At 32.6% G+C, this 24,925-nt stretch overlaps 3 protein-coding genes across 7 annotated transcripts; 2 read left to right on the top strand and 1 right to left on the bottom strand.

Moving 5' to 3' along the window:
* Positions 1-1,948: 1,948 nt before the first annotated feature.
* LOC7493382 (uncharacterized) lies at positions 1,949-8,532 on the bottom strand. Of its 3 annotated transcripts, none has more exons than XM_024590779.2 (14): positions 8,123-8,532; positions 7,980-8,042; positions 7,351-7,800; positions 6,390-6,461; positions 5,711-5,836; positions 5,393-5,605; positions 4,745-4,792; positions 4,430-4,591; positions 3,858-4,019; positions 3,418-3,511; positions 3,225-3,343; positions 3,080-3,124; positions 2,545-2,900; positions 1,949-2,457 (listed from the first exon to the last, which is right to left on the bottom strand). In XM_024590779.2, exons 1-13 carry the CDS (start codon positions 8,453-8,455, stop codon positions 2,667-2,669), a joined length of 2,121 nt encoding a protein of 706 aa, XP_024446547.2. In that variant the 5' UTR covers positions 8,456-8,532; the 3' UTR covers positions 1,949-2,457; positions 2,545-2,666. The 3 variants fall into 3 exon arrangements, with proteins under 3 accessions (XP_024446547.2, XP_002324523.3, XP_052304911.1); XM_002324487.4 differs by having other exon boundaries at positions 1,949-2,434; XM_052448951.1 differs by having other exon boundaries at positions 1,949-2,426.
* Positions 8,533-11,041: 2,509 nt separating this feature from the next.
* Positions 11,042-16,147, top strand: LOC7493381 (uncharacterized). Its single transcript, XM_002325085.4, has 6 exons — positions 11,042-11,210; positions 11,304-11,428; positions 11,511-11,607; positions 11,703-11,812; positions 13,084-13,158; positions 15,852-16,147. Exons 1-6 carry the CDS (start codon positions 11,141-11,143, stop codon positions 15,900-15,902), a joined length of 528 nt encoding a protein of 175 aa, XP_002325121.4. The 5' UTR covers positions 11,042-11,140; the 3' UTR covers positions 15,903-16,147.
* A 1,717-nt stretch (positions 16,148-17,864) lies between these two features.
* On the top strand, positions 17,865-21,688 carry LOC7459859 (uncharacterized). 3 transcript variants are annotated; one of them, XR_008058012.1, is made up of 5 exons: positions 17,865-18,321; positions 18,505-19,888; positions 19,979-20,130; positions 20,414-20,485; positions 21,333-21,688. XR_008058012.1 is itself a non-coding variant. In XM_024589491.2 (3 exons), the coding sequence occupies exons 1-3, from the start codon at positions 18,245-18,247 to the stop codon at positions 20,000-20,002; spliced, it is 1,485 nt and encodes a 494-aa protein (XP_024445259.2). In that variant the 5' UTR covers positions 17,866-18,244; the 3' UTR covers positions 20,003-20,330. The 3 variants fall into 3 exon arrangements, 1 of the variants encoding a protein (XP_024445259.2); XR_008058013.1 differs by lacking the exon at positions 20,414-20,485 and having other exon boundaries at positions 21,333-21,351; XM_024589491.2 differs by lacking the exons at positions 20,414-20,485; positions 21,333-21,688 and having other exon boundaries at positions 17,866-18,321; positions 19,979-20,330.
* The last annotated feature ends 3,237 nt before the right edge of the window (positions 21,689-24,925 follow it).

Here is a 24,925-nt window from a genome sequence, read left to right as displayed (position 1 = left end):
AACTAGTTTTAAAAAACAAAACAAATTAGAATTAATTTCATCTTTTCTCGGTCTAATTCGGATTTCTTGATTAATACCGAAGGCACTTGTTTTATTTCAGATAAGAACTAGAACAAATTTAGAACATTATGTACTAAATACACTTGAGTTCTTAATTCGATGATTGATGATTGATGTTCTAACCTCTCATTTCATTATTTATTTTTGTATTAAAATCTCTTTGTTTTTCAATTTTTTATTTTTTTTTCGTTGAACTACTTTAAGTTAATTTCATTTAAAATTTATTTTTAGATACATGCTATTTTGTTTGAATTACACTGTTTATTGTTAATTTAGCTTTTATATTTAAGGTGAAATTTATGAATCCTGAAATATTATTTTAAAAAATTATTATTTGCATTATATATAATATCTTGGGGTGGAACGTCAAAATACTTTGAAACCAAAATACATCGTAAACATAACAAAAAAAAAAAAAACCAGTATTAACAAGTATAAAGCTGCCAATTGAACATTGAATTAAAGTGTCGATAAAAATAAAACAGTGAACTTCAATCTCTTATTTAGGAAAACTTGAATCCTAGCATGTTTTTCTTATTATATTTATATTTTTAGCATGGACTTCTAATTAACTTGCACCATACTTTAAAAGTTTTTTTCTTGGTTGCGCGACACTAATTACAGCTTTTACTATTAGGCATTATTTGCGGTGCAAACCATGTTCTATAAAAATTCAATTTATTTTGTTAAAAATTAAATTTTTTTATATATTTTGGATCGTTTTGATGCGCTAATTTCAAAAATAACTTTTAAAAAATAAAAAAATATATTATTTTGATGCATTTCAGCATGAAAAATACTTTAAAAAATAACCACAACTACACCCCAAACAAATACTTAGTCGCCATGTATAACGAAATATAACTCACAAATTCAAAATTGAAAATTTTTCAATCACAGCTCATAACAGAGTATGACAACAAAAGCTAATTGTGCTCGGGAAACACTATTTATATGGATTTATAAGTGTTTTTTTATTGGAATAGTGTATTGATGAATTTACTTTTTTTTTTAATCAAAAATTCAAATTAAATTATTAGATGACACACATTATTATTAGTCAAAATTTAAATGTAGTGACACATAGCAATCCAGGTGTCTTAACCATGAAACATAATTTGAATTGCATCAATTTCTTTATTGTGTATAAAAACTTGAAGGAGTTCAAATTTCGAGATTAACATCTTGAGAAATGTATTAAATTTATTTGGGTGCACCGGATTAATGTGAAGAGTAAATTTTTAAAATCACCCTAAATAAAAACTTAATCTTGACACTAAAATTAATCCGAGAATATTGATAGATATGGATAGAGAGGTACCATATCTTCGTAATCGAATATTTATTATTTCAAAACTACAGTCATGGAGGCCTTTTGCGGTAAAAATTGCGTTTAAATATGTTATAAGAGTATGTTTAGCTAAAAAAAAATATTAATTTAATATTTTTTAAAGTATTTTTTTAATGATTTTAATATACTGATATTAAACATCTAAAAAAATTATCATTTTAATATATTTTCAAGTCAAAAATATTTTTAAAACAATATCCATCAGAATACCAAACACACTTTAGATGTTTTTAAAAATATTTTTGAATTGAAAAAATATAAAATTAATATTTTTTAATAATTCCTGATATTTTTTATATACTAATATCAAACATAAAAAAACATTTCAAAATTTATTTTAATATATTTTCAGCTATTAAAAAAATATATTATCTAGTACAATCCCAACACCCCGTAAGTCAATAAAACATACCCACCCCTGTAGGCAAGGCCAGGCCTTGAATGATTATGATTGTTATACTAAAACAAATCCCTGTAAGCCCCTAGAGACCCGCCCTTGTAAGAAGATAAAAAGAGAGAAATGGCATGAATTCAAGCTTTCGCATAATCTAGCAGATGAAACTTTATCATAAATAATCTGAAGATCTTTCAAATCTTTGTGAGATGAAGACTAATGTTACACAGCGCGCATAAGTTTCAAGCTATCATGGTGTCTTTATTTACACATGACAGAAGTAAGCTACAAACCTACAAGCACTTCTGCAATACAAGTTTAATTTCAAAGCCAACTGACTTCTAATTTTCAATCACGTATTAACCCTTCCATAGTTAGAACTCGGGTCAGTCTAGCAATCAGAACAAGATGACTTCAATTTACTCTTTCACGATCACACTAGGATCCTCTTCGACAATAAAGCACACAAACATTAGAGGAGTCAACATGACCAAGGAAAAGAGATTAACATTGGCAGACACTGAAAGACATTCCTCAGCTCCTGGATCCATCTGTTGATGATTGTTCAAATGGACTATAGCAAAATCGACTCTTCCAATCACCGAGAATCCCTCCAATTTTCTATCAGGCTGCGTTCACACAAAAAACGAGACTGAAGTATTAACAGTTTATAGACTTGACATTGACACTGAAAGTTTCTTGATCGCAGCTCTAAAATGAAATGGCATAGTATACTAACCTTCATTCAGCAATGAAATTTGGAGTAGAAGCTGAACCCATGCCATTTCTTCCCCTTGGCTGCATGGAACCACAAGCCTACCAAAAGCCCTATAAATATGAGACCAATGACCCAAGCTGCTCCTAGTACTTTGCAAATCCAGCACCTTGAGCCTTCCCCAAAACTGATTCTATGCCATCGAGAAACAAACCAAATCTTTTTGCCACAGCAAATCCTGCATGCATGCCATCAACTGCGGCACTTACAATCCCACCAGCATAACCTGCTCCTTCACCAACTGGGTAGAGCCCTTTCAAGGACATACTTTCATAAGTGTCACTGCTACGAGGAATCTGAATAGGAGAGCTGGTTCTTGTCTAGAAGAACAAATGATTCAATAGCAAGTGTGAAAAATAGATCAACGCTTAAGAAGCAAGTTTGAGAAAATATGCAGTGCAGAAGATAGCAAATGTGAATCCATTAAAAAAAAAAATGCATGTTGGATGTATTGCAAATCTTGTGTTGCCACGTGTTTGGAAAAGATAAACAGAGCTACCTCTACTCCATGGAGAAGAGCCTCATTGGAGATAAATCCTGGTAACTGAATATTCAGGAGATTTGCAAAGATAAGTTATTTTTTAATTGAGAGAATATTCAAGAGATTTGCAAAGAAATGTAGCTAAAGGTGAAAATGCTAAAACCTCTTTGTCAAACACGGAGACTGAATGCCGCAAAGCATCTGTGATGTGCATTGGAAATAACTCATGGAGCTTTGCTGCTTTCACCCCCAACCGATAGCTTGATGGGGGCAAAGATGTTACTGGCAAAACAAGGCAAGTCAACTAAGGGAGATTCAGAAGTAAAAGATCCCTGGAAAAGAAATTTACATTCTACCTGATAGCTTGCCGTCTAGAAAATCAGTTGCTGTCTGCACAGGCACTACAAAGTCTCCTCCTCCCATTACAGCTGCTCTTCGCTCAAACTCCCTCTAAATGATGGGGAAATTATTTCAGGAAAAAAGAACCAAGAACCCAAAATATGGACTTCCAAGACAGTACAAAGATTTGAATCAATCTGGTGGAAATTAGAAAGGACTAGACCAGCCAGTGTGTTGGGTATAGTAATTTGAAACCTCTTTTATGGAAAATATGAAATTTGTGACAAGAATATTAGCTAGAGGCAAAAAAAAATATTTATTGTAAAATGAAATTCTCTTAAATTCTTATGGAGCTTTGTTTTCTGTACAACTTTGGCGCAATGCTAAACTTTATAATGCAGTGGGTAAGTGATTAATATTAAGGTAAGAATAACGTAAACAAGAGCAGAAAGCCTACCTGGAAGTCAATCCCTGCAAGAGGCCCATGAAAATTCAGGGAATTAAAGTCCTGTGTCGAAACAGTGACAACAAGTGCAGCATTTGCCCACTTAGAAGCGCGACGAGAAAATGACATCCCATTGATGCATATCTCAGATGGATCTGTACTAGTCAGGACAACCTGTGGTCACCAATTTAAGCACCCACATAAGTGGATACATTCAAGGTTTTATTTATGCACAATTTACCCCTCATCCCATCTTTCCCAAGTCCTAGGTTCTAACTTGTCCCTCACTGGTTCTGATTTTTTCTGGTGCAATATAACTTTTAAACTGCATTACAAAGTAGTACCAGTGACACCCACAAGTGATTGCAACAAGTTCAGTTTATAATCCCGAAGTACATAATTACTTGCAAAAATTCAAAATTTTCATGTTAAACTGAATTTATCAAGTATTCAGTCAAGGACTAAGCATGCATTTACAGATGCAACAAAAGTAACAAACGAAGTGACTGAAAGGCAGTGTTCAAAAGAATAACTACATTCAAATCTATATTCTTTGCAGAAAATATCCAGACAAACAAGTATACCTGTCCACCGGGACACATGCAGAAAGAATAGCAACTACGGCTTGTAGGTCCTGAACTTGAGGGTGTCTTCCCATCCTCTCTACTAACATAACTAGCAACCTTGTAATCTGCCACTGGTATTTTCCCCCGTCCTCTATGAACTTCAGTGCCCAGACTAGAATACTGCAAATTTGTATAAATTGAGTTGCAAGAACAGAACAGAAAGAATGCTATTGGATGAATCATGTTTTAGAACAGAAGTGAAATATCATGATAAGTCAAGCCAATTATCAATTCATCTACATTATAGAATAGGAAAAGAGATACTTAACCAACCTGTACACTGTTTATTAGCTCTTGGGGGTGTTCAATCCGCAAACCAACCTGTTCAACCAAGTAACTTACTATGACAATGGCAGGAAAGTCTCAAGATGCCAAGTTAAAAATAAGAATCGAGCAGAACATCAATAACCACAGCATGGATGTCACATAATAAAGACAAAAGAATTAAAGATATTCATGCTGAACTGTAACAGACAAGAAATAAAATGAATTTTTAACCCTAGGTTTTTTTTTGTGCAATTTTGCTGAAAGTCGATTTAAGTGACCTATTTCAGATCAGAAATGGCACCATAGAAGCACTGCCAAAAATCACTTCACAAAATTTATAAGAAAATTCGATGCTGATTACACTGTCTAGACGAAAACAAATCATGCACTTCTACCCTGAATTGACCATTAATGAAGCTCTCATCAAGTAACAAAGGAAGTCAATTTGATTTTGGCTCTTATTATGGTCAACTGATGACCAAACATGCCTAATCCAGTGGCCAAACAGAAGCTTACTTCCTTGATATACACCATGAATAAATGGTGTGTTCTGTTTAAAGTAATTTGGTGGACCAAAGTAGCGAATGGATGGCCACTCATTGTCAAGTTCTTTTATTACACGATAGATAAAGGAGAAAAGGATTCTGAACTCACAGCAAAATCTTTTGGCATCAAATCAATATCATGGGAAAGAAGCATGTGATATATATCACGAGCAGAATGGCCCACAGCCAGAATGACAGCATCAAATCCCAACTTTTGGCAATCCAGCTTCTGTTTGTCCTTTGAATCGGAAACTTTGACACCCACAACATGACCATCCTCTATTATCAGATCATCTACCCTTGTCCCAAACTTGATTGAAACCTAAGGCAGTATAGTTTTCTGGATGTTAAATGAGTGGAAAACTGTAGTAAAGAAACACAATCAACAACTTGTTTCAGATAGGCAAATGCTGAATCAGCAACTTACACCCTGGTCCTGTAGATTTTGGCGAAAGTTGCGGAGCAACGGAACCAGCCTATCAGTTCCCAAATGAGGCTTTCCATCAATCAAGATGTTTTCCGGGGCTCCAAAGTGAACCAGAGTTTTCATAACCTGAGATTTACATAAATATTAGTACCTCGTACAATTGCTGAAACTAAAAGTAGAACTTGTTTATAAATTTTGTTTAGCAGGATTCAACAAATAAAAGTAAGAATGAAAAGAAGAAGAAATGCAAAAATAAATAGGCAATATGGGGAAAGACATGAACATTTTTTCCTAGCAGTTCTGCAAGTAGTTTAACCTATTAATTTGAATAATAATGATCTTGTAACTGGAAAACCCACATCTTCATGATGACAGCTAATTCTGCAACCACCCGGTTAATAATCAAAGAACTTTATTCATACTAAAATGCAGCTCTCAAAAGGAAATTATATCAAGTTATAAACATGCATGAATAAATTGGACCTGTAATTGTATCTTCCAATAAAACCGTATGTAAGCTTCTTATTAAAAACAAAAAAAACACAGGCAAGCATTTGTGAGACAACCAACCAGGAAATCACGGATATAGTAGAAGAGCTAATATCTGTAAAAGATAGTACGTATAGTGCAAAAGCAATGCATAGGAGATTAGATCAGAAATATGAGGAATGGTTCTCACCGCCAAAACACTGTCACTGTTCCTTCCAATTCTAGTTACTAGCTTTCCATCACTCCAAGTACCTGCACCACCCTGCCATACATAAGTCCTTTATATGACTTGGTATCAGACAAGGAAAGAATGCTCACCAAATATAAGTAGGCGATGGAAAAATAACAAATAAACAGACTATGCCAAATCAATGAAACAAAATGAGAGCCTGAATGGAATAAAATTATCAAACAAATATAAAGAAACCCATATCCTCATTGTTGCAATTCATATTCCAGCTTTTCAGCCATTCATGGGCATGTTAACCCAAGCTATGCTTCATAAGCATTTCAAAGCAGAAAATATGTCAGTCCTCAGAAGCAGGCATGGGTAATTATATTAGAGCTTCCGCTAATTACAAAATAACTTTTGAACCAGTTTCTAGGAAATATAGCAGCATATTTGGAACGGAGTCACTAAGCGCCATGATAGAGCTTTAGGAATTGAGTCACACATGCATCAGAGAAGCTTGGCTTTTCTTTGAAGCATTACAGTGCAATAATTCATCCATCCATATACAGAGAACAAATAATCCGTTTATCACTTGTCTAGCCATTCCAATTCATTCAATGTAACTTTAATGGGAAGGTTTGAGTCATTTAAATGGATACTGGAATCAAACTTGAAAAGAAATGTAATAAATAGACAAATGAACTTGACAAACAAATACTTCAGAATAAACAAAATGAAGACCATGTACTTGACAGAATAAACACACGCACAAAGAAAAAATTAAGTTCTAGTTAAAAGTTTATAGGTGTTGGAATGGCAATGGGCAAAATCATTACGACACTTTTAAGAAGCCAAGAATCAACAAGATAGTTTTGTTCTAGGAAACATGATCAGAAAGACTCCATCAAAACAATATTAATTCGCATACAAGATACTAAAACAACCTTCAACAAGAGTACTAAGTGAAGCGAGATATAACCTCCCCAAAGCAAAAATTGCTCTCCAATTCCAAAATCCGCCGAACCATCAAAGCACCAATATCACGTCCCCTTTGTTCAACTGGCTGGCCTCTTTCTATCAAAGTAACATCTGCACCAAGCTCTGCAAGAACCAAAGAAGCAAACAACCCAGATGGCCCGCTACCTACAACTGCAATTTTCGGTTTTCTACTCCCCGTGTACTTATATGCACCCGCATTGGAAGAATAACCATTAACACCACCTTCTTTCAGTAACCTTTCTCCCTCAACCTTCTTACAATCTTGTATTACACTAATTATATCACCCGAGACTCTTTCTCGAGGTATATGTTCTATAAGCCCAACTCTAGGCTCTAAGTCCGAAATGAAATCCCTAGTACGAGGTTCTAGATTTATAAGTTCACTCACATCCATATCCACTGTATACACAAATTTTGCCTCCTTTAACATCTGAAAAAAGTAAAAAAAATACTAAAACAAGTTAGATAGAAACAAAAATAAAACTTTTTTTTTATAACTAACTGTTTACCAATGAAGCATGAAATAAAAAAAAATCGAGATTGAGGATAATTTCAATCAATTTAATAGAAAGCAAGCAAAAACAGCAAACCCCTATTAATTAAACTGACCTTCCTCGCATCAAACGATTTCCTAATAACCGAAAATGCTTCAGGGGGCAACATTGAAGCAACCTGTTGAAGTTTTAAGTGATTAAAAATGGTAAAAAGAATGTCAAATTTCGTTTTCAAAAAGGGGCAGATAAGAGTATTACCGGGAACTTGATAGCTTTGGCAATTTCTTGAAGCAACCCGTCGGAGACGCCGAGAAAGTCCTTTCCGGGGTCGTCTTGAACGGAAACAGCAAGCTTGGATAGCCTCCAAATGCCATCAAATTTGTTCTTGACATCAGTCAGAGCTTCTTTGTGCTTCAACTTGAGTTTCTTCTTCTCTGAGGGATATCTTTGCTTTCCCGTTCGTTTTGTGGCGCAGATAATTTTTGGGAGTGTTTGGGGATGGTGAAGTCTACGGGTGGGATAGGGGAGGATTGAGGTGCTGTTTGGGAAGGGGAGAGAGAGAGGAAGGAGAACGGACCGGAGAACGGACATGCTTGGAGGAGTCGGCTGGGTAGTGGATACGGTGGAGTGGAGATATTGGATTTATTTTTTCAAAGTACGTAGTTGTCTTCAACATGTAATATATCCTCTTAATATGAAGGGTTCAAATTTGATGGTAAAATTCTCACTTGGTGTTAATTTTCAATTTAAATGATTTTCTCATATGAATTTGAATCGATAAAAATTAAAATAATTTATAATCGAATTAAAGTTTGTTTAATATATAATTTTTATATTTTAGAATATAACTTAAAATTGTTTTTTTATAAATAACTTCATAAAAATAAGCTAAAATAACTTTAAATTATAAATATATTTGACGGAAATGACTTGTATATTTTTTTTTATTAGAATATATGCTGAATAATTTATTAAGATTCACAAGTTAATTTAACTTTTGATCGGGTAGAAATATTAACATTAACAAAGAAACTAAATATATAGATTTGTTTTATTATGTAAACATGGCTCATCATTCTATATTTTATTATTAACAAAAAATTTTTTTGATTTATTTTAATTTTATCATCAAAATTTATTTATTTTTTAATTTAATCCTCGTAAACTCTATTTGTGTTGTTCTTAATTATTTTTTTCCTCTTGAAATTACATATTACCATGTCTTTGTGATTTCAAAGATTATTTTATAGTTAAATGACAGTTCAATTATAAGTATTTCCACGTGTATATTATTCAAGAGGCGTGTGAAACAACAATTTAATCTCTAAAATTTTAAATTTATTTTATTTTTATATTTTTTATTTCGATACCAAACTTTATTTTTTACACTTCAACACCTGAATCTTGAGAAATAAAAAAAAAAGTGACTGAAAAGTTTCAGGAAAGAAAATCAATGAAAGTGGTTTTCATTGCTAAAAAAATATAGATTAGGTTTCAAAGAATTTTTTATTAAATTTTATTTTTTAAGGTGATTAAAATGAGTTTCATTGGTAGAAATATGATTTTAGAGGTTAATGAGATGTTTTTCAGGGGAAAATAGTTGAAATCTAGATTTCTGAGGTTTAAAAATTTAGAACCTGATTTTCCGAGACATTTCGGGTGATTACAAAGGTTAATGATGGACAATGCAATATTTGCCAAGGTCATCGACATGTCATCTTCCATTTAAAGAAAAAAAACCTAATTGCATGAGCCTAAAATTTCAACTCATGAAGCTTGGCTCTTTGATAAAGATGACAATTTAATTTGAACCTAATGTATACCAACCTGAATTGGTGGAGTTTTTTTTAAATAATTATTTTACCCGATGGATAATAGATAAGGTATGAATATTGTTAAACTATATTTGAAATCTGACCCAAACCTAACTTGAGATATATATTTGTATTATTTTTAATCTAATATGTGTGTGTTTAAATAATTTTTAATTTATATTTAAATTAATGCCCTTTTCTTTAATTTATTATTTTTTTATTTAACCTTTTTAAAATAGTGATTGTTTTTAATTATTTGTATGTATTTAATTTTTGAATAGATTATTCCAATTCATCCGTATTTTTTTTTATGTTTTATATAATTTAAATTTATTTTAAAAAATATTTATTTTTGAATAGTATTTATAATAACTGCAACCTTATGAGATATATTTTTTTATTTTTTTTATTTTTATTTTATTCAATCAATTTTATTTGTATGTTTATTTCTAATATTATTTTATTAAATAAAAATTTGATTCAAATAAATAGAGTTATTGAATATAATCATGTAAATGATCCTTGTTGCGAGATCAAATATCTTGATTTATATATGTCTCTTGTTTTTTTCAAATTCATATTTAGTTATTGTTATTGATTTATTTATTAATACATATAATTTTCAATTTATTTAATTAAATACATGTATAAATATTTTAATTTATACTTAATATCTTTCATGTAAAAACATATGTTGAAAAAGCTTATATATTTAATCTTTTAATTAAAAAAATCCAACTCACGAGGCAAAATACGAGTCAAGTTCATAATTAAAGGGTGTGGGTGTTTGAATGAATTAGCAAAAATAAAAAAATAAAAAAAATAAAGGAATTTAAGAGTTTGTTTGTTTTTATATTTTAAAAACATTTTTGAAAAAAATTAAATTTTTTTTATATTTTTCTTTACTTCAAATTAATATTTTTATAGTTTTTTTTAGATTATTTTAATATGCCAATATTAAAAATAATTTTTTAAAAATAAAAAAAATATTATTTTAATATATTTTCAAGCAAAAAACACTTTAAAAAACAATCATTACTATACTCCTAAATATCTCCTTATAAAAATTAATGCCTGACTCTTGTCGTATTTAAGCCGTTATCCATAAATAAGAGTTACTTGAAATAATACAAGCTATCTATCTATAAATTTGAGCTTATTTAATATTATAGTAATTATTATTTTTTAATATATTTTTTTATTTAAAAATATATTAAAACAATACATATTTTTTATTTATTTTATTTTTAATATTAACATATTAAAAAAATTTAAAATAAATAAATAATAATTAAAAACAATTCTCGAAATTTTTTAAAAAACAAAAACAAAAACAAGCAGACTACTTGCGTGTTCACGCGCGCTTACCAACCAACCAAACCAGTACTTGCTCCGTAAAAAAATCAAAACAAAAACAAGGAAAAAGAAACAACGCTTCGTCGATCAAATCGCCAAGATCACCATGGGCAACACATCTTCGATGCTCACTCAATACGACATCGAAGAAGTCCAACAACACTGTAACCACACCTGTACGTAATTCCCTCGCTCTCCTCCTCCTCCTCTTCTCTCCACACAATCAATTTACAATTGCATTTAATCAGTTAGTTAACATGTCTGTGTAGTCTCGCAGCAAGAGACAGTGTCGTTGTACCAGAGGTTTTGCCAGCTGGATCGAAACGGCTGCGGTTTCGTCCCAGCCGAGGAGTTCCTTTCCGTTCCTGAATTCGCCGTCAATCCTCTCTCTCAGGTTCTGCATTTTAATTTCTGTCTCTCTTTTCATATATTTTGTAATTTTTTTAGTAATTTTTTTTTATTGTTTGGAGTAATAGAGATTGTTGAGAATGGTAGATGGACTGAATTTCAAGGAATTTGTGGCATTCTTGTCTGCATTCAGTCCTCGAGCTCCTTTGCAACACAAAATCGAATGTAATGCTTATTTATTTTTTATTAACTTTTTCAAAAATTAAAACATAAAAATAGTCTCCAATCTCCATAGATGTGTTTTATCTTTTGTTGTGTAGTTATCTTCAAGGTGTATGATTCGGATGGCAATGGGAAAGTTACCTTCAGTGATATGTTGGATGTATTGCATGATTTGACCGGTCAGTTTGTATCAGAACAACAAAGAAAGGTTAGATTTCAGCCTTCTTTTGGTTTCGTTTTAATTTGATTTGGATGTGTTTAGTGTTCCTGTCGATTTTCGTATGCATATGGTTAATCGGTAATGTCGAGATTCAAATAAGAAAATGTGTGTGCCAAATTGCATACCTCGACCTTGTTTTAGGTATAAAAAGAAGAATGTAAGGGCACGTTTATCTTTGAGTGAATTTCTTGAAACTTTTTTCAGTGCAGACATTTCTTTTTGCAAATAAGGGACACTACGGGGCTCAATGGTTTAATATTTAGGGAGATTCAATGCTTGCCTAATTCTTCTTACTGTATATTTGGAGTTTTCCTAATATTTTTTTCTTTTTTATGAAAAAGAAAAGGCTTATTATATATTCTTAAGAAGTATATATGTGGCACCAGTTTGGGCTACTTAAGACGTCTTTGCAACAACTTTTGGAAGGTTTTTTGAAATGATAATTGTTTAGGTAATGAATTGATTTGTTGAATTGACTGATCTATGAATTAATCTCTCTAAAGCTTCCATGGATTATGTAACTGTTCTATTTGTATTTTAAGGTGCACGAGAATGGTTTTTAATTTTATCATAGGTGCAATTTGAGTTTTTATGAACATTATAGTGCCTCCAGGGAATATCAGATTTAGTAGAGTTTGAGGCAGAGACTTGGTTGAGTTGAAGTGAGTTTTATGTGGTGCTATATTTAGGAATCTGGAAAGCCGTGGTAGCAAAAGTTTTACAGGCTTGCAGTTAAACTGATCTCCAAGCACATTGTTTGAACTTTTTCAGGGTTTTTGTCTGATGTGGTATGGTTTCAGTTAGAATACATGAGTCAATTCTGTTGATATAAAATCAATTGGAAGAAAGGCAATGGTAAACTTCACAGAATAGTCCCTTGTTATTGCCTACAATGAAGTTGAATATTTGAAATTCTTGTACAAATATCTGTTTGTAATGATGTAAGTGTCCATTGCTGAAATAGCTTTAGAATGCTTGTTTTTACTTAAACCGAGGGCTGGTTATGAAGTGTGCATTGCCTAGTTTTCAAATCAAGAAGTCAAAAAATAAAGTTCCCAGTACATGTGATCTTATTGTCTAACAGTATCAGATGTGATTTCAAGTTTTTGCTCGGTTATCATAGAAGTAGGATGTGATTTCAAGTTTTTGCTTGGTTAATATCATAGAGCTAGGACTACTTTGAAACTTATTGTTTCTTTATATGTACATCTGGTATTGACATGCACTTTGTTTTGGATCTTTACTTACGTTTGGTGCAGCAAGTGCTGACATGTGTCCTTGAAGAAGCAGGTTACTCAAAGGATTCTTTCTTAGTCTTGTCAGACTTTGTAAAGGTACTGTCATTTATATCTGGTAATTATTGAAAGTTTTATGAACTTAATTACAAAAAATAAATGTGATTAACTAATTTTACCTGATTTACCCTATTCTTTCTATGATCTGTTGTGCTCATACATTACACATGCACAATAAACATCACCACCCTTAACTTAGTGACTTTAATATAAGTTTTCTTTTTTCTTTTTCCTTTTCCTGAAGATCGGAACAATTGTTATGTACTTTGGATGGCGTTTGTCTAGAGAAACTTTTGTTAGTGTATTATGGTTAAACTTGATATTTCATTGTCTAAAGGGGGATTAGGTTGACATTTGTGCATTGGGAATCAACTTTTCAAGCATGCTTCATAGGTAGAGAATTTGTGATTGCGAAATTGATCTTATAACATGGTGATGCAGGACAAAATAGATTTAAAGTTAAAGAAAGAAAAGAAAAATCTAAGAAGAATAAGCTAAAAATAGAGAAGAAAAAGCTGAAGAAGAGAAGAACAAGTGTTGAAAAAATATGCAACTTTGTAATTTTTATTCAATTCATAAATAACCGTCTAACATTTAGAAAAATAAAATATAAATACTAAAACCCTAATTAGAACAAATAATTAGATTTATAGCTCACTAAATAAAATACCAAACAATAACTAAATCAAGCCTAACAAATAAAGTCTAATTAATAAACCTTAACTAAAAGTTCAAATAAATTAAATTAAAACTTAGGTTAAAGTCTAATCTCTCAACAATTTGGGCTACCCTTCATCGTCTATGATCATACGAGTATGTAAACAATGTCTCGAGTCCAATGTTGCTAATGTGGCGTTGAGGTGGCAGTGTGCTGCTGATGTGACAGTGTGTTGCTGACATGGCAGTGGTTAATTAATCTGCCTTGGGAGCATTTTGTGGTTTCTTTTTTTGTTGTTGCTTGTGGCGGCGATGCAAGGATGTGCTGTCGTCTTCTAAAAGCTAAGTTGTGCAGCTACTGCTGTGATCGACATGGATCTGTGGGTCGACGACTGTTGTGGTGGTTCTTTGTTTGTTGTGGTGTAATGATTTTGCAATGACAGCTTCGACGTTCGATTTACTGTGGTAAATCTGTTGAGCTGATGTGGTGGTCTCGACTGAGATAGCTGGTCTTCGACAGTTGTGATGGTGGCACGGGGTGGATAAGATGATTGGTCGTTGTGGTTGAGAGGTGGTAACGTGGGGCAGACTATTCTGAGTTGGTTGTGGTCGGTGGGAATATTGTGTCTAGGGTTTAGGGATGAATGGGTTTGTGTTTAAGATGAATATTTTTTTTTTAGTTTAGATCAGCTGTTGGTGATAATCAACCGAGAAATTGTGTAGGATTTTAACGATTTTTACAAGCCCTAAGAGATCGATTAACTGTAAGAACAATTAAAAGCTTAAGCTCCGATACCAAAGTTGATGCGGAATAAAAGAGATTTAAAGCTAAAAAAGAAAGAAAACAAAAATCTAAGAAGAAGAAGCTAAAGAAAAAAACTGAAGAAGAAAAGAATAGGGGTTGGAATAGTCTTTTGTAATTTTTATTCAATTCATCAATAACTGTCTAACATTTAGAAAAACCTTATACATTATCTATGGTTGTCAACCGAAAAACCTTTGATCATTAACTCAATCAGGTCCCTAAACCTATCTTTTCTTTATTGTTAGAGGCTTCCTAAATTGTACTTTGTTATGCTTGTAGATGCCATCCATTGTTTAGTCACTATACTTGTTGACTATGTCAAACATCATTTGTAGTACCTTTAATCTAGGTGCATTGCCCTTCTCATCATCATGTGCCCCCATACCTCATTTAATTCTCTCTATAATTCAGGGCATGTGTGTTAGAGAATAATATAAATCATATTTTAGGACCGCACTTAACAGCTTAAGCTATTGGGTTGATATGGTTTTTTGACATGATATTAGAGCTTTATTGACCAAGCGGTCATGAGTTTGAACATTATCACCTCTATTTTATTTAATAAAAATTAAGCACAAGGTAGTGAGGATCTGCGCAAGTTTCAAGCCCAAAGGGCTTTCACTTGAGGGTGTGTGTTAGAGAATAATATAAATCATATCTTGAGATCTCACCTAACAGTTTAAGTTTTTAGGTTGAATTGGTTCTTTAACATGGTATCAGAGCCTTGATGGCCAAGCGGTCACTAGTTTAAATCTCACCATCCCATTTATTTGATAAAAATTAAGTATAATGTAGTGTTGACCTGTGCAAGTTTCAAGTTCAAAGGGCTTTTCACTTGAGGGACTGTATTAGAAAATAAGATAAATCATATCTTAGAATCTCATCTAACAGTTTATGTTATTGGATTGAGATGATTATTTGACAATGTGCACTTCTAACCATCTTTGAATCTGACTTCCCATGCACCCCACTCAATTCAGATCTGATCACGATTATTTTTTTCCCTTTTCCTTTAATGAAATTTCAAAAACTGAAAGATATTACATTTGCCTTCCTTGTAAACTTTTATGGATTATATCTTTTTTATTGCCTTAAACTTCCCATTTGAACTTGCCCCCTTCAATTATTTGTTTCTTTGACAGTGGAGCCCTTCCCATAAGATTATTGCATCATCCGTCTAGCGTCTCATAACATTTAATTAGTCACTTTCTCCTCTCAATTAGTTCTTTAAATTCATCTCTTGCGCTCACTGTTGGTTGCTTACTTGCAGATTCTTGGAAATTCTGATTTGAAGATGGAAGTTGAAGTTCCAGTGGACTAAATGCAGTTGGCAGCAAATAAAATTGCAACTTCAGCCCAGATAGTGGAGTGTAGACTGAATTCTGTTGGCGAAAAGTGTGAGCTGCCACACTTCTCTGTAAATCGATGTTCAAAAGCAACTGTTGTAAGGTATCTAATTTTAGACCGTTATATCATCTTACATTACTTTATGATTAAAGCAATTCATAAATAAAAATGTGGATTCCAATTAGTTGATAATGATTCAAGCAATGAACTATTTTGCAATTGCCAGTGTTATAAGTCTTCTAGCATTAAATCTTAAATGCCCTTCACGTCCAAACCTCGCCTGATCATCCGTAAATGCATCTCCACGCTATTACAGCACGCCCATCTATAATTATGTTTTTTAAAAAATTTAAAATTATTTATTTATTTATTCATTTAAAATTAATATTTTTTTAATATGTTTAGATTATTAAAAATAATTTTTTAAAAATAAAAAAATATTATTTTAATATATTTTAAAATAAAAAATACTTGAAAAAGTAACTGCAATCACAATTTTAAATATATTTTTTACAAAATAAAAAATATATGTTTTTTTTATATGGATTCTAAAAAAAAAAAAACTAACCACATTTCTATCCAAAACACTCTTTTGATGTGTTGTGATTTAAGTCCAATTATGTTTTTAAATTTTTTTAAGTTTTGAATGGGTTTTCTTGTGTTTTTAAATTGTTTAAATATACTTATTTTTAAATTCTAAAAAATAAAAAAATAAAATTATTTTAATATTTTTAAATAAAAAAATATTTTTAAAAAAACAATTTATATTATAATCCCAAAAGGACGTGAAAGAGCATAGACTCTTTAAATGGGCGGAGGAAGAAGGGCTGCTAAGTGTCAATCTCCATTTCCGTTTTCTCATATGAAGAGCAACCTCCAAACAAACCGTGCTGGATTCTATTTGTTAAGCGTGATGCACAGGGAAATGATGATGGCAGATACCATCATCACTGTTAATGATACTGTTTCCACTGAGTAAAATTCTTGGCCGATCTCATCAAATTTGATAGTTTGTGTTGGATATGGACAGGCCAAGATGCTTAAAATAATACATTTGAAATTCAAAAAAGAAAAAAAGATAAAGATAAAATAAATAAATACAAAGAATAAAACTCTGCCATCATAATTAGCTTTACTAGTGACACTTGTCTAAACTCCTCTCCCCCTCTCAGATGCCGCCGCGTGTGTGGTGATGGCCCTGATGGGGCCTGTTAATAGCCGTTAAAACCTCCCCTTTTAACAATTTTTTAGCTTGATAAATATCCTTCGACGCCCGTTGAGGAAAAAAGCAACCAAGGCCCCCACATGGTAATCATAAATCTATTTGTTTTTTGTAAAAAAAACCCCAATTAATGCATTAATTGACAAGTGACAGGAAGATTAACTATCCTGGTCAATTGGCCAACAAGGTTAATGGATTGAGATCAGGCGCATAGTTGTCTTAACTTGTTTTTTTTTTGTTCTTTTTTATTCTCAATCCATGCGTTAAGGAATTAAGGCATTCCATGTCAGCAACATTTTGAATACGTAACTTAAAAAAGCAATTTACATTTACGTCAAATCTCACATCTGCTTTGTAGAAAAGCAATGGAAAAGCAATGAGATTTCTATAGCTATGTTTGGAACGAGAGTCCGGAAATGATGAGGTTTGCTTTGGTTGCTTAAAAATTAAGTGGGGTCTTGTCCTAAGCTCTTGTACAGGTTTTTATGCCTGAAATTTTCAAGCCTATCTGGTCTGCTTTGCTATTCTTTCGTTTTTTCCAGAGATATAACACTGTCAATTTGCTTCATGGTTGGATTGCTTGGTTTTTGGACCAGACAGTGTTATATCTTGATTTGTTGAAGACGACAGTTCCCATTTGCTAAAAGCTTTTTCTTTCTCTCTATGGGGTCATGCTCCAAGGAGTGAATATACAAACTGCAGGTGATAGGCTCAAATTTCGTTTCTTGTTGTGCTTTTTAACGTATTTCATAGAATGATTCTTTGTGCTCTCTATTGTTTTGTCCAGTATCTTTTATCATTTCCCACTCCCTCTTCTTCTATCTTTCGGGATTTCCCTGAGTTCTTTTCTTCCGTACCTCCTTTGGGCGCTTATGATTCATATTTTCACAATTAAGTTGAAAATAATTACAAAATCTCGTCATTTGTTTCTGTCAAAACGTTATTTGTTCTGCTATATCTAAGTGTGACATATGAAAATATTGCTTGTTTATGGGATGAAATCCCCCCTTTTCACTGGGTTATGTTTTCGGAAGGGGGGGTGGTGCAGATGGGGTGTTTGAGATGACGGAGCCACCCAGTTGTGTAAAGGATCAATGGAATTTATGTTTGTGTTCATATTTTTAACCAAAATATTTACAACTGTTGCGTGCAAATGTGTTAGCGAGGGAGGGTAAGTTGTTGACCCTTTGCACTTGCCTATCTGCTTGCTTAAACTCTCATACGTGCTTTCTAGTATGATTTTTTAATTCATTGTTTTTGTTGCTGGAGATACTAAGCGAAATTTGAGATGAATAAGAAAAACTGTTAATGGGTTATTGAGACTAAAAAAGAGTTGATGCTATTTTGTGCACAGGCAGGAGTCGGCATTTAATTTATTGCTCATGGATGGAAGTAGTTTATTACCGGCGCCTGAAACTAATATAGCAGCTCTGAAAGAAGCCCTTTATACACAGCAACATCTTCTGCAAACCCTTTATGCCGACCTAGATGAGGAAAGAGAAGCCTCAGCCACTGCAGCCAGCGAAGCTTTATCTATGATATTGCGGTTGCAAGGTGAAAAGGCTTCACTGAAGATGGAAGCAAGCCAATATAAGAGAATGGCAGAGGAAAAGATGTGTCATGCAGAAGAGGCTCTGGCAATTGTAGAAGACCTCATATATCAGAGAGAAATGGAGATTGCATCTCTTGAATACCAAGTTCAGGCTTATAGGTACAGACTTTTAAGCATGGGCTGTAATGATTTGTGTGTGTACGAGAATACTTATCCAGAGAATCTGTTAATGCAAAGAAACGATCCTTTATTTGGGGAAAATGGTGCCAATGGAAATGTAAGGAGATTCAACTCTCCGCCTCAGGTTTCAACCAAGGATGCCAGTTACAATAAAAGTGATATTGAAAGGAAAAAATCTATAGTCCCTGTGCTAGATACAATGCAAATGAATGCGGAGGAAATTGCAATTCGAGAAGCTAATGATTCAGAGAAGAAATCAGGGAGCCCTTCTGGTGCACACGTTGGTTCATATTGGGAGCAGATCAAAAGGTTGGATGAACGGGTAAAAGAGATTTCTGACGACAAAGATCCCGGTAGGAAAAACTCTGCAATCTGGAAGGGTGGCACTTGGTCTCCGTCATTGTTTTCACAAATGGGCACTGGCACATCTGGCGATCTAACAAGAACGGAAAATTCTACTCATTCAGACAAAGTTAAACAGCATCAGGATTCACGGGAAAGTGTTCAGGATATTTTTGAAGTCCCACAAACTATCGAGAGTTGCAAAGTTTCTGAACATCCTGTGAAAGAACGTCACAAAATGACTTTGGAAGGTGAAAAAAGGCTTCAAAAGCCAGATATGGTATCTGAGGATATTCTGATAACGCCTAATAAAGATAAAAGAGACCTGGTAAAGGCAATGGTGCTTTCCACGGTCCATGAGAAGAAATTGCCTAAGCCAAAAGATCGGGCAAGTTTTCACCGCAATGTGTCTCCTGTGAGCCGCCCAGCAATTAGTGCAAGCAATTCTCAAGCTGAGTATCAACAGCTGAGTCAGAGAGTTGAGAGGCTTGAGAGAGTAAGAAACAATACAAGCCAAGAAATTATTTCTGAAGGGGAAGAGGAACTGAATTTGTTGAAGGAGATACGAGAACAACTCAATTCAATACAGTCTGAGATCAGAAGTTTGAAAAAAACAAAAAATCCCCATGCTGCAGTTAAGCAACCTTTAGATCTTCTCCAAGAGGTATGTCTTCTCCTCTCTCTCTCACCCACTCATGCATGCAGGCATAGTCAAGTTAGAGATACGTAACACTAATATTATTCTTATTTTCAGGCAATGCTGTACTTTTGGTTTTAATTAGAGCAATCAAGTTCTTACTGCCTTAATCACAGAATTTTTATGAATTTCCGGGTTCTGATACACCTGCAACAAGGGCTACTTTGTAAGGATGATGTTTTGATTTTGAATAGAGTGAATATTATACAGTAAGTTTGTGAATTTTTTTTATTTGATTTGTTGTACAAAACCTATTCAATGTAAATGTTGCTAAGTTAACATCAATCACAGAAGAAGTTTGATTTCAATACGATGTCTTAGGCATGCTGTCATTTTTATTTTGTTCTCTCCTAATATTGGGATGATGATTGTAAATTATATTCTATACAACCATCTCCACTTTGCTCGATTTCTCAATCTGTATATGCTCTTTGTCCATTTCTTACAACAACATGAATTTTTAAGTGGCTTGACAAATTTTGAGTGATGTAGAACTCTCAATTCCTGTTCATGAGTGGAGAGAACAAGGCTGTTTCTGGTTTCATTTTCCTTCCTCCAAATGAGGTACCAAGTGATCTCTAAATGTGCAATTGGCATGTCAGAATTGAATTTTAAGTGATTTATGTTGTCTCTAGCTTCTGATACTTGGTTTTATTAACTTTGTTACTAAATATTTGCAATAATTATGCCCATGAATTTGTTTCATAGCTGCATTGTATATATTCACAATTTCTATTTCTTGTGTCTTCTGGTCGGCTAGTTGTCTTCATTGAAGGCAAAATTATGAAGAGTAGATGTCGTCTTCCTTTTACCCCTCTGATTAAGTATTCTCTTTCGAGATTTAATCACTAGTAATCATTTTATTTGATGAGTTGTCTTTCGATCCTCAATGTTAAACAAGAACACCATTTGTCTAGCAAACTTCTAGGATCATAAGTCACGAGTGAGGACTCTATCATCTACTGGATTGTCTTCTGGATTGTCTTGGGATGCAAAGGATACAAACATTATTAAGGATGGTGGCTGAGACTTTCCTTCTGATAGTCCGGACCTCCAACAGATCTGGGACTGTATTAAATTCCATCCCTGAGTTAGCTCTATGGATCATTATGGATTACTTCGAGATACCAGGCTCAAAAATGCCATGCATCATCTTTTCTGGTTTCCAGGACATGTCCCCCGACACTCCTTCATTTTATAGCTTATTTCTTTTGATGTCTACACACTATGAATAGACTACAAACGTATCACCTTTGCAGTATGTATCTTATACATGATCATCTATTTTTGAGTGCTATCATCTATTTTTGAGTGCTTCTTAGCTTCAGTATGGAGAAAGATCTCAGACAAGACTTTATTACCTTGGCTTTCTATGTTATGATACCCTTTTCTTTAATGGGCTTCTCTTCAGTTTCGGGAGAAGGACTTCACGCATATTCTAACACAATTGTCATTCTCTGCCACGATATACTTGATATAGTATGAGAGGAACACTCATGTCTTCTACCAGCTCCACTGATCACAGCATGATACGGTGAAAGAGATCTTCAGCTTGTTGAGATTACGACTTCTAGACATAAAATCCTGATACTATATGTAGAGATCAGATCTACTTGATAGCTTCGATTTCTATATTTATTCATGTTGTTTTATTTTAGTTTGATGTTGTTTAGTTTTTTGAGCTTTCTTGTAGTCTATTTGTTTTAATTTTATAGGTTTCATGACTTTTAAATCTGGATAACGGATTTATTGTATTTCTTGGGGTATATTTATCGTATCATTTTTTATATATATCTTAACTTTCTAAAAAAAAAAAAAAAATCCTCTTACTATAGAGGTAACGTGACCGGACACAACCATTCTGGTGAATGACAAGCTTGATACTACAGCCATCATTATTTTTTTTTTAGTTTAACTTGGGTGTCCGGGCTAGCTTGCGCGCACCTCGACTAATCCCACGGGCCCTGAAGTTAACGACCATGTAAGCCTTCAGTGGCCATCATATAAGCAACTACAAGGCTCGAACCTGAAACCATAAAAGAAACAAATCTCTTGGTCCCAAGCTCTTACCACTAGGCCACCACCTATATGGTTGCCATCGTCATTTTCATTCATTGAACAAATGCCAACACAAGCTCATATCACTCATTTAATACTTAAGGAAAATAAAAATAAAAATCACTACACTCATTTTCACCGGTGTACAACTCTAGCCATGTCCCATATCACTCTGCTGCATGTGATACTCGTCGTTTTCTCTTATTGGAATCAGGGAAGTAATGCGTAAGAACTTATTTACAATATTAAGTATTAATAAATAATTTTAAAATGATAATCATTTGGGCATTCATATATTGCAATGTCTTCAAACATTAGTGATTTAATATTTTAATATTTTTATTTTCGCAACAATATTATAAGTTGACAAGGATAATTATGTCCAATATATTTCTAAATATAATTATATAAAAATTCTAAAATGGTCTCATCATTATATTATTATACACATGTACAATCAATTTATAAATACTAAACACCCATAAACAATATAAATGTTTTCTCCTCGCTCTCTCTAGATTTTTTTTTATTCAACTCTCTTCTAGCATTTCATTAGATAATTATGCCATGCTATGCTATGGGTTTTTAATGTAAAAAAATACCTACGCGTTGTTAATATTTTTTCTAGTATAAATTTTTTACCATCAAACTCGTGATTCGATTCATGAGATATGGATAACATTATATAAAACAAATTAAAATAAATTAAAAAACTTAATTCTCAATCAATTAAATGTTGAAGGATAAATTTGAAGAAAAAAACAAATAAAAAATAGAAAAAAAAACTCGAGTGAACATAGTTAACTTGATGAACTCACGGTTCGGGTTATGAGACTGGAATAACCTTATAAAAAGAAAATTAAAAAAAATTATAAAGTTCAATCTCCAATAAATTTAATGTTAAAAGATAAAATTAAAAAAAAACATAGATTATATATAAAAAATCATTATAGTGAATATTATTTTATAAGGAGTACAAAAAAACCCCTTTGTCTTTTAGTTTGTTTGTTATTTTTTCTAACTCAATTAATTTTATGACCTTCAAAAAAATATTTCAATGATGATTATAGTTGAAATATAATTAAATCTGACAATGGAAAACTATTTTATTCAAGATGTGGATCAAATGAAGATGATTTAAATATTTTTTACACTTGAACCAATCAAAACAATTTCAATATATATATAATAGCTTCAAATTTTCTTTGTTGTAGTTAATTAGACAAAAAACAAAAAACAAAAATCAAATATCAACATATAAAAATAATAAAAATTACACCCTAACAAAAAAAAAATCTATTATCTATATTTTTACATTATGTTAATTATGAAGGTTATTAAAAACAAAGAAAACAAAGATTCTATTTCTAAAAGACATGAACCAATGAATTAGTAATAAAAAAAAGGCCCAATTCATATTAAAAGGATTTCCGAAATCATCCAGATTCCTTTTTTATTACCTAATTAGTAGAGTAATAATGATGGGTATAAATTTAATTGGCTCCTTCATCTTATTAATTTAGCATTTTATTTTACTGATTCAGTTAATTTTAAGTACCAATAAAAACAATTTCCATGATGATTATGATTGAAATATAATTGCTTAAAAAAAAAAAGGATTGAAATATAATTAAACTTTGACCAGTCGGAAAGTCAAGACTTTTGAAATTACAAACAAGAAAAACCAGAAACAAGATCATATTTTTTACTGAAACATATTCGAAACCACGTAAACAAAATGAAGGATGGGAAACAAAATTTATGATGAGCCTTTTGACACTGGTCCTGACTAAGAATCATTTGAAACCTAACTAACAACCATGAAATTATATATAAACAAGGATCAAAGATGAAATCTTCAAAGTCAAGTCAAGCTCCAACACAGTTCAAAGCAAACTTTCATCCATGAAAACCACCAACAAAAACTTAGAGCTAAACTTTAACATTAAAACTAACCCAAAATCATTTGAACATAAGCGCCTAAAGATGATGAATCAATTCAATATTCAAGAGAGCGCCTTTACTTTTTTGTGATGAGAGAAAAGAAGTTCCATTAGACCTTTGAGAATATGGTTCTTGAGGTATATAGTTTTTAGTGATTTCTGCTCTTTTTTTATTAGATTATCCGGTTGTTAGATTATCCGGTTGTTTTGCGACTTGGGGTGATTTTAATGAGTGTGAGGATTGTTTTGAATCGACAGCCATCAAGCCAATGTGTGTGATGGGGCAGAGCTTTTGGACATTATTCTCATGAAGGTAAACTGGCTTGTCTTTTTTGTGTGGAATTTAGGATGACATGAAAAGAATTTAGTAAATTGGTCTTGTCTTTTTCTGGACATTACTCTGTAAAGATACACAAATGCAAACGACTCATCCATGGATATTTTCCAATATCATGTTTTTTTTGCTTAAAAATCCACAAGCAGCTTGATTTATTCTCTCAGTTTGCAATATTATCACAAGTGTATATCAAACACTTCACAATTTGTCCTTTCCGATTTTATCATGTCCTGCTGAACATATCAAATACAACCTAATTGCATGTGGCTAGCAGAATTCAAATATAATCTTCATGGTCTTGTGATTTTCCTTCTTTGTCTCAACGGTCTATATATATTCTTTGTTTTGCATCCTCATGCACTGCTTGTATGGTTCGGGATATTACGTTTGGTCCCTAATGTTCTTAATTACATGTTTGTTTTGACAGACCAAGTTTCTCTGTAAATTAATCTAACATCTGTAGCAGAAAGAGATTTGTGAAACACGCTGGTTATGGAAGTCACTATCATGGAGCACTATATCACATTCACTTTCCTCTTTCATCATGCTCAAGGAGTATTTTATGCACTCCTTGTAGCTAGTGGGTTAAATGCTATCATTTGCAACTGCTTTAGAATTAAGTACTCTTTCAATCTTCCTCTAGAACTCAATAATACTTTGTAACTT

This window comes from Populus trichocarpa, chromosome 18, assembly GCF_000002775.5.
Source record: "Populus trichocarpa isolate Nisqually-1 chromosome 18, P.trichocarpa_v4.1, whole genome shotgun sequence".
In the NCBI taxonomy this organism is placed as follows: Eukaryota; Viridiplantae; Streptophyta; class Magnoliopsida; order Malpighiales; family Salicaceae; genus Populus; species Populus trichocarpa.
The sequence above is the reverse complement of the archived record's forward strand: the minus strand, read 5'-3'. Positions and strand labels throughout refer to the sequence as shown.

What these genes read in the sequence shown, in the direction of transcription:
- LOC7493382 (XM_024590779.2), bottom strand. Translation starts at nt 8,455, where the DNA reads ATGTCCGTTCTCCGGTCCGTTCTCCTTCCTCTCTCTCTCCCCTTCCCA. An exon ending in TCTAGACGGCAAGCTATCAG is followed by an intron (nt 3,344 to 3,417) that starts GTAGAATGTAAA and finishes TTGTTTTGCCAG; the next exon opens with TAACATCTTTGCCCCCATCA. An exon ending in TCTCCGTGTTTGACAAAGAG is followed by an intron (nt 3,125 to 3,224) that starts GTTTTAGCATTT and finishes CTGAATATTCAG; the next exon opens with TTACCAGGATTTATCTCCAA.
- LOC7493381 (XM_002325085.4), top strand. Translation starts at nt 11,141, where the DNA reads ATGGGCAACACATCTTCGATGCTCACTCAATACGACATCGAAGAAGTC. An exon ending in TTTGCAACACAAAATCGAAT is followed by an intron (nt 11,608 to 11,702) that starts GTAATGCTTATT and finishes TTTGTTGTGTAG; the next exon opens with TTATCTTCAAGGTGTATGAT. An exon ending in TATCAGAACAACAAAGAAAG is followed by an intron (nt 11,813 to 13,083) that starts GTTAGATTTCAG and finishes CGTTTGGTGCAG; the next exon opens with CAAGTGCTGACATGTGTCCT.
- LOC7459859 (XM_024589491.2), top strand. Translation starts at nt 18,245, where the DNA reads ATGGAATTTATGTTTGTGTTCATATTTTTAACCAAAATATTTACAACT. An exon ending in AAATGTGTTAGCGAGGGAGG is followed by an intron (nt 18,322 to 18,504) that starts GTAAGTTGTTGA and finishes TTTTGTGCACAG; the next exon opens with GCAGGAGTCGGCATTTAATT. An exon ending in CTTTAGATCTTCTCCAAGAG is followed by an intron (nt 19,889 to 19,978) that starts GTATGTCTTCTC and finishes TCTTATTTTCAG; the next exon opens with GCAATGCTGTACTTTTGGTT.